The sequence below is a fragment of the Macrotis lagotis genome, chromosome 3 (genome assembly GCF_037893015.1).
Source record: "Macrotis lagotis isolate mMagLag1 chromosome 3, bilby.v1.9.chrom.fasta, whole genome shotgun sequence".
Classification (NCBI taxonomy): Eukaryota; Metazoa; Chordata; class Mammalia; order Peramelemorphia; family Peramelidae; genus Macrotis; species Macrotis lagotis.
Genome location: NC_133660.1, coordinates 302,073,021 through 302,086,579, shown reverse-complemented (window position 1 = coordinate 302,086,579; position 13,559 = coordinate 302,073,021). Strand labels below are relative to the sequence as shown.

General features: G+C 32.3%; 1 protein-coding gene across 1 annotated transcript; it reads left to right on the top strand.

Annotated features, from left to right (window-relative positions):
- The first annotated feature begins 10,077 nt into the window (after positions 1-10,077).
- Positions 10,078-10,986, top strand: LOC141517014 (olfactory receptor 4C11-like). Its single transcript, XM_074227953.1, has one exon. It carries the CDS (start codon positions 10,084-10,086, stop codon positions 10,984-10,986), a length of 903 nt encoding a protein of 300 aa, XP_074084054.1. The 5' UTR covers positions 10,078-10,083.
- The last annotated feature ends 2,573 nt before the right edge of the window (positions 10,987-13,559 follow it).

Sequence of the window (13,559 nt, the reverse complement as noted above, 5' to 3'; positions counted from 1 at the left end):
TGGGTGGAAGGATGATTTAAAGACCAGAAACTGGGTATCATTTTCAAGGATAAATCAACATCACATTCTGAAGAGTCTTTTAACACCGGCCTAAAGGAGTTGAGGAATCCTGGAAGGCAGAAGCACGGAAAAGAGATAAATCAAGAATTTTGTTCATTTTTTTTCCTGTATCTGTTTAATTTCCCCTGCATATGAAAATTAGACAGCAATATCTACTTTACATATACATAACTGTCTGCCTATAAGACTCTCAGGATAAGCAGGTCACCTTTATTGAATTCCATTTTACACAAAGATTAAATATTCTTTTAAATTGTTAAGTATTTTTAAAGAGAAAACAACTTCTATTTATTTGACAATACATTAGCCATAGTGATAGGATTCCTTTAGTTCCTCACTGTTCCAGTGCCCTTTCAACCATAAAACATGGCTAGAACTCTATCATCCTTAGAATTAATACTACTGAGAAAGGCTAAAGTGACAAAGTCAGATTGCTCACTTTCAGTCTTTGTCTTGTTTAGTAAAAATACAACATGCTAATTTTCAAAATAATATTATAGTATGACTAATGAATTTAACATAGATATCCTTTATTTTTTCAAAAGACCACTGAGACAGACGGAAAAGAAAAACAAAGATCAGAAGAAAACAAACAAAAGACTGTTGCTTTTATTCTGTTTTTCCTGAAACAACAAGAAAATATTCCAGTAATTTCTTTTTTTAAAAGTCATGAAACCTCACATTTTTAAGTAAATACAAACAAACATTTAAAGTAATAAAAAATAAACCTCCCAGTTTTGTGATTTTACAAAAAAGCAGAAAGAAATCTATTGATGGGGAAAAAAGAAGGAATAAAATCTAAAACAGTTAAAGTAGATCTGAGGGAAAGGTTGGGATTTTTTGACTTGGTGATTCAATTGCAATTAACAACATTGCAAATTATTATCTAATCAGAATTCTCTAAGCTACTTCCAAGCTTTCACTTTTTTCTCAGAGTTTTATTTTCATGTTTATTTGAAATTATATTGAAATAGACTGAATTAGGATGATTTAATGTATAGATAAACCAATAGATACTCCTTTTTAGAAAAGAATCAAAAAACTTAGGACTAAAATCTGAGAATCAAGAAATATTTATTCTTCAGATATCAAATAATCAATCTCATGAAATATTCTTCCCCAGTTTTTGATGTGACCTTTGATGTCTTAAATCATCCCCAAATATAATTTAAACAGCTAAACGTAATGGCAAAGCTTGGTGCCACTTTGCATCCATTGCTTGTTGAAAATTCTTAGCATGAGCTAGAAAGCTGGAAAGAAAATTGGAGGTATTCGTCTGAATACCTCATTTCCTTGATAAGGAAATAGTTTCTGAGAGATTGTATGGATCATAACATTCATTCATAATTTTAAGTTTATCCTTGAAGCACCCAAAAGGGTTTTATAGTCTAGAATATTTTCCAAAAGTTATTAAAATTTCAATTTTATGGATTAAAAATTATTGAAAAAATTTTAATATATTTAAAGTCCCTTGTTTTCTCAGGAGGTAACAATCAGCTTTAGAAATTGATCAGAAATGTTGAAATGAATCATCAACTAAAGGGAAGCAAAAATCAATTTGTCATTACTTTAATTTCAATTTCTTTTAAAGATTTCTGTTTTCTTTTGTCAATAATGGGTTAAATAATAATAATTATGTACCACACCCATAGTAAAACATGGTGTGAGTAAGCCTGGGAAATCTCTCTATGGTTAGAATACAAGTGACAATAAATCAATGGGACTGCTTTGATTTTTTTTTAACAGGAAATGTTAGGTTGTAGAATCTGAAAGTTAGAGTATGATACACTCATTTTTCTAATCTCTAACTTAATGCAAGGATATACTTGAGGTTCTCTGAAGAGAAACCTATGTCAGATAAGTGGTAGTAGTTAGCTTTATATATCACTAAATTTCAATACCTTCCCTCTTCTTTTTACATTTTCTTTTCTTCTTAAAATATTGTTCATTACATTAAAAAATTATTTCACTTTCAAAATCATATCTCCAATTACCTATTATTCAGAAATTATTTAGAAATTAATTATTTATATGAAATGGGGGGGGCAAAGAGAGAAAGTAGAGAGACACAGTGAAACAAAGAAATATAGAGAGACATACAAAGGGAATACCGAAAGTAGTGTTAAATTATGATTAGAATTCTGTTAAAATGGCTAATTTCTGTGTCTCTAGGAAGTTCTTAAATCATCCCTCCCCCACTTCCCACATTGTCAGGTATATCACTGAGGTACTTCCCTGTGTATTTAATAATCCATAATAATGCATCATTCATTGACAATCACACTTTCCCTTTTACCTGTCCTTTATTTTTAATGTGGATATATTTATATAATATTTTCTTGAAAAAGTAATTTGCATTACATTTATTAGAATGTAAAAGGGTGCTTTGAGAGGCAGAAATAAATAAAAAACAAAAGGAAGAAAAAGAGAAGGAAATGGAAAGAGGAACAAAAAATTGTATAGAAAAAGGGAAAAGAATTCTCTAAGACTTACACTGAGCAGATATGGAAATTTCACTTTTGTTTATAGTTTGGTAATTAGATGTTGAATTAGCCAGAATGTTGGAGATGGAATCAAGAAGAAATGAGTTCAAATACAGACACTAATCAGGTATATGACTGAGAAACTCACTGAACCTCTCTCAGTCAGTTTCTTTATGTATAAAATGGTGATAATAACAGCACCTATCTTTTAGGATTGTTGTGAGGGGAAAATGAAAAGACATGCAAAATACCTTGAAAACCTAAAATCACTATTCAAAAATTATTACTCTTACTCTTACTAGTTTGTTGAGCATATAATAGGGTCTCAAAAATAACTCTCTGGGTCATTAATCAAAAATTTAAATACTTTCAGTTTTGGCATGTATTTGCCTCTTTTCAGAAACCCAAATATTTTAAACTAATAATATTCTCTCCTATTTAGTATATAGATTTAGGGTTATAAACCAGTGACAAAAATATGTTCATCTTTGTGGTATACCATTATTATTCAAATGAAATGTAGAGCCTCACAGCCTGAACTTTGTTTATATTTTACAAATCATGTGTTCACATTTCATATCATATCCTTATTTGTGATAATATGCAAAACAACTATCTACAGTGCTCACATCTAATATGATATTCACTTAATTATTTTAACTTAATTTTTTTTATGTTTTCAAGAGAAGGAAAATACCTAAGGTACTTAAATCCTTATATTGTTTTGTTATATTTCTAAAAAACTTGGTATTACTTAAAGTGTTATTTAACTGTGATTTTTGGATAAGCAAATAGCTAAGTGACACAGAAAAGACAATTATGAGCCTGAAATAAGGAAGACTGATGTTGCAAAGAAACCTCTGGTTCTTAATCACAGTTTATACTGTGAAAAAATCACAAAAATCACAAAATCACAAAAAATTTTATTCGGTCTCAGTTTTCATGATGATAAAATTGTGATAAGAATAACACCTGAAGGGGAAGCTAGGTACTGACGACAGGAGGACCTGAGTTCAAATTCAAATTCAGACACTTATTAATTGCATAGCTGAGTGACCTTGGGCAAATCAGTTAACCCCAATGTTTTAAATAAATAAAATTTTAAAAAAAGAATAACACCTGCCTTCTAGAATCTTTGTGATGATCAAATGATGCAATACAAATGAAACAATACTTTATTTTGCTGATGCTTAACAAATGCTTATTTCCTTTTTTCTCTTTAACATATAGTGGAAGAAACTGAATCATTAGGTGAGATGCTGGAATTTCCAATGCTGACAAAGGGCTCATCTTGGTCTAAAACAATGTGAGTTTGAATCCCTTTGAACTCAGCTCTTCTTGAATAGCTATTTGAAGAAACTGTGGGGTAGAAACTTTATTTTCTTCTCCTTTTATTTTAATTTATAACACGAGTAGTTTGGATTAGGTGACCTCTAATTTACTGTCTGATACGTGCTACATGATCTTATGACTCAAACTAAAGTTTTATCATATTAAAATTAAAATAAAGGGAAAAGTTTTCTATTCCAAAATAGACTCACACTTTTCTTTTAATTTTCCAATTTGGTAACTTAATTGCCAGTTTTTATTACACCTGCCTCAAAAAACTGATTGAACTGGAAATGATTTAAATGAATAATGATGTAGTTTCTTTTTTTGATACATGTTAAGTATATTTCATTATTAGTCATGAATTGAAAGAAGAATCAAAACAAAAGGGGGGAAAAGTAAGAAAAATGAACAAAATCAATCTATGAAAATAATATGCTTTGCTTTGCATTCACATTCCATAATTCTTTCTCTAGATATGACTAAAATTTTCCATCATTAGTTTTTTTGGAATTGTCTTGAGTCACTATATTACTGAGAAGAACTAAGTCTATCATAGTTTATCATCATGCAATGTTCCTACTATATGTTTAACAAACTAATAAAACTTTTGGATATTGCTTTTAGATTTTTGTGTTATTTTCTATGTATTCATTTTGTCCTCACAACAATCTTGATAGATAGGTACTATTATTAGCACAATTTTACAGAAAAAATATCCGACATTGAGAAAAGTAGTAAGTTTCTCAGAATCTGATCAGCATCTGAGACTGTATTTGAACTCAGTTCTTTTTATTTTTTTTTGTAAGGCAAATGGGGTTACGTGGCTTGCCCAAGGCCACACAACTAGGCAGTTATTAAGTGTCTGAGGTCGGATTTGAACTCAGGTAGTCCTGACTACAGGGCCAGTGCTCTATGCACTGCACCACCTAGCCAGCCCAAACTCAGTTCTTCTTGAATCCATGTATTTAATAAACTATGAGAGCTAGAGATCATTAAGTCATGGAACACATTTAATTTTATTCCTTTTTTCTCTTTTTGGGATATCTCTCAAATTCTTTACTAATTATTCTTTTTTTTGCTATATGAACTAGTTCTCACCTACCTCTTTCCTCTTATGTCCTATAGATGAGAAGAATATAAATGGATTCATTTTGCTTAGATTGAAATAGGACAAGAGAAGTAGAAAGTAACTTTTATCATTTTCTTGGGATTCTATACTGCCATTCTGTTGGGAAACCTATGAATTTTGGTAGCATTCAAGACCAGTCCCACACTTGGCTCCTCTATGTACATTTTCTTTTTCTTTCTTTTATTCAACTCTTTTATTTTATTTTTTTCCAATTACATGCAAAAATAGTTTTCCATATTCAACTTTCTGTAAGCTTTTGAGTTCCACACCTTTCTACCTCTCTCTCCTTTCTCTCCCCCATCCCCATGACAACATGCAATTTGATAACAGTTATAAATGTAAAATCATGGTTAGCATATTTCCATATAAGTCACATTGTGAAAAGAAGAATCAGAACCAAAAGGAAAAATGAAAACCATAAAAAAACAATAAATCAAGTTTTTATTAAGTGAAAATAACCTACGTTGGACTGCATTCAGATTCCATAGTTTTTTCTTTGGATGTGGATAGTTTTTCCATCACAGTCTTTTAGAATTTTACTTGATCACTTAATAAAAGAGAGGAGCTAAGTCCATCATAGCTCATCATCACACAATTTGTGATTAATGAATACAGTGTCTTCTTGCTTATGTCCAATTCACTCACAATATCAGTTTATGCAAATTTTCAGATTTTTCTGAAGTACCCAATCATAATTTTTCTAAATTCCTGCAGGATAAATTTCTAAACCCAGCTGAGTTGTTTCCTCTATGAGACAAATCCAATAAGAGTGAGATTCAAGACTGTATAAGTCTCTATTTTGTCCCTCAAATCAAATAAATTCTTCATCCCTCTTCATGCGATTTAATTTACCCTATACTGTCCCTCTTTTTCTCTTTTTCCCAGAATAATACTTTTGGTAATGAATTAATTTTTTATCTCATCATATCACTAAGTATACTTCTAAAGAGATATAGTTTTTATAGTTAAAATTACCAGCTGCCTGTGGATGGATGTGAATAATTCAGTTTTATTGAATGACCTTTTTCTTTTCTTTCCTGTTTACATTTTCTTTATCTCTTGACTCTTTTTATTGGAAATGAAGTTTTCTGTTCAGCTTTGGTCCTTTCATCAGTAAAATTTTATAGTCATCTGATTTGCTGAATATCCTTCTTTCCCCTTTGTTTTGCTAGTTTGTCGATTATTATAATTCAAACTAATTTTCCCTCCAGAAAATCATTACAAAGCCTTTCAATTCTTTAATGTTGAAAATGTTGACTGCTGTTGAATCCTGACTGTGGTTTCTTGATATTTGCTTTCTATCTGGTTACTGATAGCATTTTCTCATTCATCTGATAATTCTGGAATTTGGCTCAAATATTCCATGTAGTTTTCATTTAGTAATCTCGTTCATGAAGTTTTAGTGCATTTTTTTCAATTTATAATTTACCTTCTGATTCTAGAGGATTTCAGGATAGTTTTCTTTAATGATTTCTCAAAAGATGTATAGGTCATTTCTTTAGCATAACTTCCATTTCATTCAATAACTCTTTTTTCATTTTGGGTTTTTTTTTTTTTTTTGCAAGGCAATGGAGATAAGGAGTTGCTCAAGGTCGCACAGTTAGGTAAATATTAAATGGCTGAGGCTGTATTTGAACTCAGGTCTCCCTGACTCCTGGTGCAGTGCTTTAACCACTGCACCATCTAACTGCCCCATCCAATAATTGTTGACATTTTCTCTTTTATATCTCTTTCCCACGTCTTTTCCAATGAGATATTTGAGATATTGTCTATATATATATATATATATATATATATATATATATATATATATATTCATTTCAAAAAATTATTTGACTAATTCTTGATGTCTTATAAAGTCATTACTTTGCACTTGCTAAGTTCTAATTTTAAAGGAATTAGTTTTTCACTTAGCTTTTGTATTTACTTTTTTGTTTTGCCAATTGTACAGTCAAGCTGAAGAAAATAATTTTAAATATTTTAATATCTTTATAATAATTTCCCTCTGTACCATTAATTACTAATCCCATTTTCTTCTACCTGTTTTACTTGATTTTTAAAATCCATTCTGAGTTCTTCCAAGAGAATTTTTTTTTAACTGAAACCAGATAATAATCCCTTATGATGCTTCACATATAGACATTTTGTTATTGGTTTTCTCTTCTGAGATGATATTTTGATATTTTCAGATGCCATTGCACTTTATTGTGATCAGCCTTTTTTTTCTGTTTTTCACTCATTTTTAGCTTACTGGGTGATTTTTATAGTTGAGTTCTGCTGTGTCCTGTGCTTCTTATGCTGGGGGCCAGGGGACTTTTCACTGACTTTTTGTGCTGGGGTCTCAAGTGCTAGTGACTTGTTCCCTGCAATAGGTTTGCACAGCCTGGACATACCAGCTGTGCTGAACTTTCAGAGCTTGCAATATGGCTTCTGCACTGGAGCTAGACCCCTCACTATTGACCTTCCATACAGATGGTCTGTCAAGCCAGAAGCCAGGGGCCTTGGGTATTAATCTGCACTGTGGCTCACTGGCTTTCCCACATCTGGCCTGAACTGGACTACAATCCCCTTTTATGCAACTGAGGAAGATTTTTCCTGAAGTCCATCCATGATAATTTAAATTAGAAAATTGCTCCATTCTGAGATTTTGTTGGTTCTATCAATCCAAAATTTCATTAGAGTCTTGATTTAAAGTTCTTTCTGAGGGAAGCTAGAAAGAGTTCTGGGAAGCTCCTGACTATTCTTTGCAATCTTGAGAGTGCTCCCATAACATGATTTTCAAAGTGATCTGAATGTATTATTTAAGTTGTCTTATAAAATTCTATAAAATAGACACTAGAGATATCATAATATATACATGTGTGTAGGTATGCTATGTTTATATATGCTTTATATCTATGTTCTTCTTTTACCCCTGCTACTCTTTCTTTGCTCTTCTCCTTTGCTCTCCTCTCTTCACCTCACTCTCCTCCTCATTTCTCTCCTTACATGTTTCCCATTTCTTTTAAAAATTGTGTTTATATTGCCAGTGTAATTTCAGATCTTTTGAAGACATCAATAACCAATTGAATAAAATATTATATATAAATTGCATATTGTTCTTTGGGTAATAGAAATAAGGTTTTCAAAAACAAGTGAGATCTTTGGAAGAGTAACATTTTTATCCATGTTTAAAATTTTTAAAAACTTCAAAAACATATGGAATATTGAATTCAAGCAATATTAATTAATGAATAAGTTTATTTCAAATCAACTTTTGAGGTAGGAAATATTTCAATGAATTGCCTGGGATCTTTCCTTGTCCTTGTAGGCATTGTAGTGGAGTGGATGAAGTAGAAGACATGGAATGAGGAGGAAAGGATAACATTTAATTCTTTCCTCTGATAATTGCTATATTTGTGATCTTCAATAACTTATTTAACTTCTTTTAGTTTTTTCTGCCTCAACAATAAAATGGGAATAATGAAACTTGAAACACGTTCTCCATACAACTTTACAAAAATCATATAAAAATGTAAGTATACATTTCTTTGTAACCATTAGTTATATAATTTTTCCATGTTCAAAATTTTTATAAATGATGTAGATAAAACCTTTGATGTTAGTCTTATTTTTTAAAATAATGACTAGTCTATTATTCTGCAAGACATAATATAAATCATCTTTTACATTCTACCCCATTGGTTCTAACAACATAGCATTTAATTGATATGCATTGTGTTCTATATTTTCCTTGAACATTCAAAAGGAACAATACAAGAGAAAGAATCCATAGTCATTCAATAATAAATATCAAGCTGAACTAGTGATCAAATCGGAAATCTTTTCGGGATGATTTTGGGTAAACAAATTTGTTTCACTGGATTTTATAATTCCCTTCTCTGCAAATGGAGAGGATTGTTCTTGATAACTTTTTATATCTCTACTAGAACTTAATCGATTATGTATTATCTGCCTGAATAGAAGTCAGCATCTGAATTGGCACAGACATTTTAAGGACAGCTTGGAATGTGGTTGAGTTTTGGTATTTAGAACAAGAGAGATGATGATTCCAATGAATTCTTCCCTTGTTGACTCCCATAGGGATTGTTGTTCTAAGTTTGAGTTCCAAATTTAGAGGAGGACATTGATGAGCCACAGCATACTCAGAGAAGGGAAACCAGGAAAGCCAACTTCTAAATATTATGCCATAGAAAATAGAAAACAGGGGGAATATGAAGGCCATTACCAATTATTGGGAGGGCTGTCAATCACATGACAAAGAGATCAGAATTTGTTTTATTTGATCTCACAGGAGAGAATTAGAAATATTTTATTAGTTTACTGAAAAGTGAATATAATCTTTATAGCAGGAAAAAATTCTATGAAATATACTTCTCCAAAATAAAATAGAAGTGGTTTTGCTTATTGGTTATATTCAATTGGAGACTGGATGAATATCTATAAGGGAATATGCTAAGGTTATCCCTTTTCAAGTAGGCGTAATCAAGACTTCACTTCTAAATCTGAGATTCTATGAAAGGAACTACTGAATCAGAACAGTCTAGGACTTTAATATTTCTAGCAGATAAGTATGTAGCTTGGGATATTGTAGCAATTATACCCCCAAAATATTATTTTGGAAAAGTAGGGAGGCATAGTTAGATTTTGACATTTGAATGACATACAAACACACAAAATGAAATGATAAAATGAAATTATAAATCTGTGAACTTAAAATTTTAACCAATAGCATTGATTTCAACCCACATATTTATCCATCATTGTCTTCCTATGTTTGAAAAGTGATGCCATACATGTCACTGCACAGAGAAAAAAGTGACAATATCTCTTTCTCTCACATAAAAACACAAATACCATGAACAAAAAGTATCTTATATGCATTGGAATAGATTATGGTACTACTTCCTACATTAAGTTTTCCTATATGAGAGGATGGAAAAAGAAATTAAAGATAAATTATAGATTTTCAAGCAGTATTTATATTTTGCCACTCTCAAATTCTTCTATATTAATTCTTCTTTATTCCTTTGTTGTTTTAAATAGTTCTCACCTGTGCCCTTTCCACAAGTCCTAGAGATGAGAAACAATGTGACTGAATTCATTCTGCTTGGATTGACACAGGACCCAGAGATGCATAAAATAATATTTGCCATTTTCTTGGGATTCTACACTGCCACTGTGTTGGGAAACTTATTAATTATTGTGACAATCAAGACCAGTCCCACACTTTCTTCCCCTATGTACTTTTTCTTAACCTATTTATCCATTGCAGATTCTTGTTTCTCTACAACCACAGCTCCCAAACTGATTGTGGACAGCATCTCTCAAAAGAACACCATTTCCTTTGATGAGTGCATGACCCAGCTATTTGCCATGCATTTCTTTGGCTGCATGGAAATATTGGTTCTCATTGTAATGGCCTATGACCGCTATGTGGCCATCTGTAAGCCCCTTCACTATCCTGTCATCATGAACCGGAGGGTGTGTAAGATTCTGATTCTATTGGTATGGGGAGGGTCATTTCTGCATTCTATGGCCCAGATAATACTAATCTTGACTGTGCCCTTCTGTGGTCCCAATGTTATTGACCACTATTTCTGTGACTTGCAACCTTTGTTGAGACTAGGTTGCATGGACACTTATGTACTGAACCTCTTGGTAGTTTCCAATAGTGGAGCCATATGTTCAGTAAGCTTTATTTTTCTGATGATATCCTATACAATTATACTGCATTCCCTGAGAAATCACAGTGCAGAGGGAAAGCGTAAAGCCCTCTCCACCTGTAGTTCCCACATCATTGTTGTCATCATATTCTTTGGTCCCTGCATATTCATGTACACCCGGCCCCCAACTACCTTCCCTCTTGATAAGCTGGTTTCTGTTTTTTATACCATCATAACACCCTTACTCAATCCTTTGATCTATACCCTAAGGAATGCGGAAGTTAAAAATGCCATGAAGAAGCTATGGACCACCTGAGTGACTACAGGTGACATATAATATACTCAAATATACCTATGTTTCTATGTATCTATCTATATATTTCTATTTTTTAATGATAGTTCATCCAAATTGGAAAAATTAAAAGTGATATATTGTAAAAATAAAATCATCATGCTGAAGTTCTTTACTTGGAGTCCATGGAATTTAAGCGATATTTTGATAACTGTATTTCAATAGAATTTTATTTTAGTTTGTAATGCATTAAATTTGGTTTTGCCTTTGAAAATGTTATTGTTTTACATGAAAAATTTGGAATTTATCTTTTTATCATGATTTCAAATTATTTTAGTGTATAAGAAATACATTAAAATAATATCTTGTTTTTTCTCTTATAGTCAATAAAAGTTAAGTGAGGAACTTTTTCGCCATAATTCAGAGAATACTGAATATCAAGTCCAATCTTTCCTTAATTTATTGTGTGACTTGGGAAAATGCTTTAAATTTTCTTTATATTTGTTTTGTTACTAATAAAATAAATTATTTGGTATATAGTACCTCTAAGTTTATGCCATTTAGACCTCAAAATTTGGGCATTCATGAATAAATGACAGAGGGAAAGTGGAACAGGGTGAAAAATGTGATTTTAGAAAGAAAATGTTAGGAGTATCAAAAGTGAAGAAATTAGACCTTGCTTCTAAGAACTGAAATTTCTCTTACAAATTTCTGTACTCAGCACTTTATCTCTTATGACACCACTATCAAAACTTACTTCTCATGTTCATTTGCATTTTAAAAATTTGATCATGTTAATCCTTCATCTTCCCAATAATATATTTCTATAATCTAATCTTCCATTAGAAACAAATAAAAATAATCATTGGATTTAATTTAGTTGAAGTCTTATATAAGAGCTATGAAAATATAGATTAGGTTCAACCATTGGATCATTTTAGTTATAGGGTCATAGCAATTTATTTGATCTCACTTGCCTCAATTATTGCAATATCCTTTTAATTTCTATTATATTCAGTGGAGCTGAGATACCAGAGCAGGCTCTCCTTATAATTCATTTATCTGTTGTAACTTTTTTTTTAAATTTTAACTTTTTATTAGATTAATAATTCTGAAATTATCTTCTATCAAGCTATTTTAATATCTGTTCCTTTTCCCATGAGATATTTCATATACCCTTTTATTATTTCATTCATTTGACCTTGCTGTGTTGTATATTAATCTCTCATGATGTCATTAGTTTCTACTTAGAGCAGGGAAAAGAAATGACAGAAAAAAGGAAATTTTTAAAAATTGTATTTAGTGTTTTCATTTTCATCATTAAATCTAAATTCAATATTTTACAAAATATTTTTAAATCTAATGAAATTGAGCCCATTAAGGGGAAGAGAACAGGACACCCAATTTCAAAACATCCCAATTTTTCCTAAGGCTTGCATCAGTATAATCCAGAACTACTAGGCTTAGATGATTTTCTTTAACCATCATCTGTCCAAGATGATCAAGAAGCCAAGAACTCTTTTAAGTTCAACTGGCCTTCCCTCAAAATTGACATGAATCAAGCCTCTTAATAGATTTTGGTTCCACAGAACCCACAGAAGAACAGATGAGTATCTGCTACCCCATTCCGTTATTTGAACCATGTTGCTTGACTTCTCAGACTTCACTCAGTCAGAAAGAAAGAGGGAGAAAAATCATGAATTACCTCAAAAAAAAAAGGTAAAAGATCATGCATTCGACAGCAATTTCCTAGCTAAGGCCTGAGAAACAGGAGACCAGCTTAAGAAGAGGGAAAGATAGGTTATGGCAATAGGGTCTTTGGAAGAGCAATATAGCCAGATCAGTGTCAAAAATTTTGTGGGTATGTGATTAGGAGATGGGGCAGGGTGCAGGGGGAGGGGGCAAATTGGGGACAAGATAAGATTAGTGTGGTAACTGAAGGGCATCTACAAGGCAGAGATATTTTCTGTTTGAGGATATGGTAATGTCCCTTGTAAGGGAGTTGTTGGGGGGGAGGAGAAGGATGAGGGCGAGGCACAGTCCATTGTCAACTATTCCAATCAGCAGGTGCTACATTCCTTTCAGGTCTTTCAAAAAGGAGTGGGTGATGGAGGATGAGAGAATCCATATAAATAGCAGGCTACTGCTGGGCCCCCAGATAGTCCAAGAAGCTCTTAGAAAGCAGATGTGCACTTCCTCCAAAGGCTTTTGTGGACTTTGGAGATTTCAATATTTTGACCCATTATAGGATAGAATAGTGATTTCAACACATCACTGCCTTGGGCTGGTCACTCCTTAGGACCCATCTTGCTCCCTGGTAGTTCCTCCTCCAAGAACACTCCATCAGAAGGCATCCTCCAGGAGCACTATCCACCTCAGAAAAACCTTGTTCTGGAGCTCTCCAGGGTCCTGATACCATTTTCCCTTTGGAGGACTGAGTGAAGGCTGAGAATTCAAGCAACATAGATCAAATCATTGAATGGAGTAGAAGAACTCACCATCCCCACTGAAGCTTCAGGGACTTGGTCAGAAAGTTTTGCTACTTCATGTTCAGTGCCAAGTCCTGCCACCCAATGCAGTAGCAGAATCAGAAGCAG

What these genes read in the sequence shown, in the direction of transcription:
- LOC141517014 (XM_074227953.1), top strand. Translation starts at nt 10,084, where the DNA reads ATGAGAAACAATGTGACTGAATTCATTCTGCTTGGATTGACACAGGAC.